The 4,840-nt window shown below is 25.2% G+C and overlaps 1 protein-coding gene across 1 annotated transcript in view; it reads right to left on the bottom strand.

Annotated features, from left to right (window-relative positions):
* LOC100163689 (glutaminyl-peptide cyclotransferase) overlaps positions 1-4,455 on the bottom strand; it is a 9,035-nt gene extending 4,580 nt beyond the window's left edge. The window contains exon 1 of the mRNA XM_001950932.5: positions 4,105-4,455. Within this exon, the coding sequence (XP_001950967.1) occupies positions 4,105-4,188 (84 nt within the window). The 5' untranslated portion in view covers positions 4,189-4,455. The remainder of the gene's footprint in view (positions 1-4,104) is intronic.
* Between the last annotated feature and the right edge of the window lie 385 nt (positions 4,456-4,840).

Below are 4,840 nucleotides of genomic sequence, written 5' to 3'. Positions count from 1 at the left end.
ATTTTTCTTTTGTTTTTCACGGCGCGTTTGAAAACTATTGGAAAAATTTTACTTTTGACCCCCCAAAGTACCAACTAGATTCACTTTCCTATCAGAAAAAGTACTGTTGAAGAAAATCCAAGCACTTTTACTGTCCTAAAACGTGATGACAGACACAAAAATAAAAAAAAAAATAAAAAAAAAACACACATCATTGTAAAATCAATACATTCATCGTTCCACTCAGAATCTAAAAGCATAACAGAATTAGTGTTTGATATAATGAAAGCAGGAAGATCATATTTCAAGTAACGATGTCCTAATTAAAACTTAGTTTGTGACGGTGGAGTATCGAGATTATTTTATTCGTGGGGAGAGGGGCGGGGTCAAAATTAATTATTGACAAATTTTATCTGACAATGATTTCTTAATGAAAATTTTGTTATTATTTAAAAATATTCAGGTGGGAGGTTTTTTAAAAATATAGGTACATCATTGTAAAATCAATAAATTAATCGCACCGTATCATAATCTAAATTCATGCATGATTCAATATAAATATGTAATTAATATAATCTAGGATATTTTGAATTTATATTGTTATTTGTTGATAAATCATATTATTAATAATTAATTATTACTCAGACTTCTGAGCATAAATCATAAGAGTAATAGAGTAATAAAGTTTACTTAAGACTATTCACAGTCATACTGTAAAGATTATTATTTTTATTATAAATGTAGGTAATGTTGAAAAGTAAAGTAATCTCATTACAATTTTATTTGAGGAGCCAGTAATATAATATATTATTTCATTATTTTTATCCCTAAGTAACAAGTAAAATAACTTTGTATCTCTTAGCCCTAAGTACTAAGTAAAGTAACTTAATTACTTTTTAAAAGTAACTTAGACAACACAAACTGCAAACTGGCAAACTGACTACTGAGACGTTAAGAACAATAATTAATATTTACAAATAGTATGGAATGCACAAATTTAATTATAAACCACATTGGTACAGTAACTAAAACTAAAATTATTCAATCTATAATAGCATCAATCCCATTGAAATATAAATAGAAGTATTACTGGTTTATTTTGAATTCACTTATATTATTAAGTAAGTTTTCTAATCACAAATAAAATCAGCATTTCAGCATACATTATCAACATTATTGTATAGTATTACATATTATAATAGCATAATAAGTGGCAAGGTTACAATTACAGAACTAATGTAAAAAAAAGGTGGACAAGTGGATGTCACTCTGTTGTACAGTAGGTTAACAAGTGGGTCACTGTAATGGATGGTGTTAAATTTGAATTCAATGATATAATATCATTGAATAAGAAAAACGATTCTGAGTCAGTCAGCCTATGATATTACTAAGTATATTTGATGATATTATTGTGAATAAAGTAATTTATATATAACCTATTTAAGTAGAACCTTGTTTCAAATTTTCAATCCTTAGCTATAAAAGTTGAACATTTTATACATTTTTAACTACAAAATAATTATTAAATTTTAAATTTGATAAATTTTGTCAAAATTTCAACTTTAAATGCTTATAAAAAAAATTTGTGTCTATGTATTTTTAATATTTTTCAACTGTTATTGTAACAATATATCAGGAGCCTTGCATTAAATTTACACACTTTTTTACCCAAGAAATAAATTTTTATTGATATTTATAGAAAAATTACTAAAAAAATTTAAAACTGACAATGTCCGTAAACAGCTCAAAAAGAGTCAAAATATTTTCAAAACTTAATCGTGTGTAGAAAATGAAAATATTAACATTCAGTAAAAATGTCATGTATCTACAGCTGTTCGTTTTTGAATACCAATAAAATAACAAAAACGCTATATCAAGAAATCGAGTGAATATCCTGTAAAATATCTTGTAAAAATATGAACTTCAAACGCTCATAAAAATTTAATTTGATTTGCTTGTAGATATATTTTTTTTTGATAAAGGTAGAAAAACTTATAAATAGTCTTGTATTACATTTTCAAATATTAGATTAAAAATGAAAAATTTTTATGAATAATCAACTCAAAATAATTTGCAAATTTTTGTGATTTTTCCGTATTTTGTCAAGATTTGAACTTTATATGCTTATAAAAAAAAACTGTGACTAAGGATTTTTAATATTTTTCAAATGTAATTGTAACAACATAGTTAGAGTATTGTATTAAATTTTTAAGCATTTTTACTCAACAAATAAAATTGGAAAATGAAAATATCAACATAAGCAATTCAATAAAAATCAAAATATTTTGAAAATGTTATCTTTAAATTTTGACCTCCCCAATGCACCAACTAGATTCACTTTCCCACTAAACAAGATACTGTTGAAGAAAATCGAAGCAGTTTTACTGCCCCAAACCGTAATGACACAAAAAAAAACACATCATTCATAAAATCAATGCATTCATCATTTCACTCCAAATCTAAAATGTATAAATAATAATTATGTAATAAATTATACAAACACTGAAATACCACAATGTAACCATAAAATTAATTTTACAAAAAATAGTTGTTTTAGAAAGGCATTACGTAACCAACAAATAATATTTTTAATTCATATAGGTTTATATAAAATTAAAATCATAATAAATTAACTATTATATTCTTTTAACTTATAACATATTAGTAATAAAATAACCCAGACGTTAATTTAGTTGTATTCAAAAGGTGGTTTTTTTTTCAAGATTAAAAAACATTTATAAATTTAATGAACAAATTTTAGGTAATTTATAATAACATCTGAATAATTGTTGATAATCTGGATAGTGAATTTCTAAATAACTTACAATGGATGATGGAAAAAAAGTCACTTGAAAAAATTACTATTAATTTTATGTTACAATATTGATATACTAAAATGAGCACTAAAAATAGATAAAATATAAATAGTAATAATTTCACAAATATTTTGGAGGTATTAAGTACAAGCTCTTTCAATTGTTTTACCCTATTTGTTAAAAATATCTGATCAGTTAAACATTAATAAAAAATTTTCAATCAGAATTTTTCTACAAGCATTTGTTATTATGCGATCAACCTTTCAACTTTAGCTAATGCCGTTTTATAGGTCGGTCTGTTCATAATCTAATGTGTGTAGCATTTATATATCAATTGTCATAAACTTTCTACAGATAATATTTGGTAGCCCAATTAATTAAATAAATAAAAAAAAAAAAAGTAGGGTGGGAAAAATTGTATTTACATACCGGAGGAGTTTTTATTCAAGATATTTTTTTTCGATTACTGGTTATAATTATTTATGTTTTAAGTTATAAATAATGAATTCAATAAATTATAATCAAATGGTGTTACTAAATATGAATCCAATAATTCATATTTAGACAAATTAAATAAATATTATACCTACCCACTCACCTATAACTTATTTGATTGGTTAAGTTAATCATAAATAGCTTATAATTAAAACATACTACTACTTTATAATAGATATTATTTAATAATGGTCAAAATTAAATTAAATATTGATAAGTATGCTATTAAATATTTTCTCAATATTTCATTGTATACAAATCTACAATTAAATGAATCTCATAATCATGCATAGATTTATACATATAATAAAAGTTGCTAGGTACTAATTTTATATTAATTGTAAAAAGTTTTCTGAAAATCACACAGTTTAGTTGTACGGTACAACTTGTACCACCCAAATATGTATTATATTGTCAATATTGGTTATTATTGATACAGCTGTACTTAATGTACCTACCTATTATAATTACAACTAAAACAGTACTGCCTACATATTATAATAGTCAATAATCTATGTTAGATAAAAAGAAAGTAGATATTATTATTTGAACAGTTTAAATAGTACCTACTGCCTACAATATATAATTCTTGATGCTCAAACATATTATAATAGTCCATAGTCTATATAACTACATGAAAGATAAAGAGAAAGTAAATTATTTAAATGGTTTAAACAAATATTATAATAGGCATATTAATGAAACAATTAAAACAAATCTACTTATTATATTAATAGGCACCTACTTATTATGATTAGGTACAAAATATAAAAATGAAATAAAAATAATCGCACTGGAAAATTGGATCACTTACTTGTTTATTTCTAGAACTGACTTTCTGTGACAAGACAATTGTAATGATTTGAATAACTACGAAAGTAAATCTTAAAAATGCCATTTTCAAATAAAATGAGAATACCTAATTAGAGATTAATATAAATTACAAAATCAACAGACTCGTCCTGGATGTCCGATATTAAACGACATTAAAACGAGCGTCCGTAATCCTGGTCAGTACGTTCCGTTCGAGTGAATACAACCATAAGGCATAAAATAGAAGTGTACGGTGTACCATTGTTAATTTGAAAATAGATAGGAGGTAGGTAAATAAGGTACGTCCTCTCAACAGATCCATCATAATATTATTTTTGAATTGCGGAAGAGGAAATTCTCATTACACATGATACTATTGCACAGAACAATAATGATAGTATCCTATAACTGATAAACTCTTGATAAACACAACATGGTATGGTCGATGAATATCCGGATTTGGTTCAAGTCTGCGCATTACGTCATGCACCTACCACTGAATATAACAGCGCGAAATGCGCACCGATCATAATATAAATCGATTTATGGCACCATAGACTTATAATTATAAGTCTATGTATGGCACCAATGTCCGAAAGATCGGATCGATATCAGCTGTAGATTCACGAAACATTTGTTCCAAAAAAGCTTGAGTTTCTAGAGAATATAATATTCTCTATACTCTATAGAGTTATCTCCTTTACACTTTTTTAGATTCTGAGCAGAGCGATGAATGT

Source organism: Acyrthosiphon pisum, chromosome A1 (genome assembly GCF_005508785.2).
Source record: "Acyrthosiphon pisum isolate AL4f chromosome A1, pea_aphid_22Mar2018_4r6ur, whole genome shotgun sequence".
Taxonomy (NCBI): Eukaryota; Metazoa; Arthropoda; class Insecta; order Hemiptera; family Aphididae; genus Acyrthosiphon; species Acyrthosiphon pisum.
This window is presented reverse-complemented; position numbering and strand designations above follow the sequence as displayed.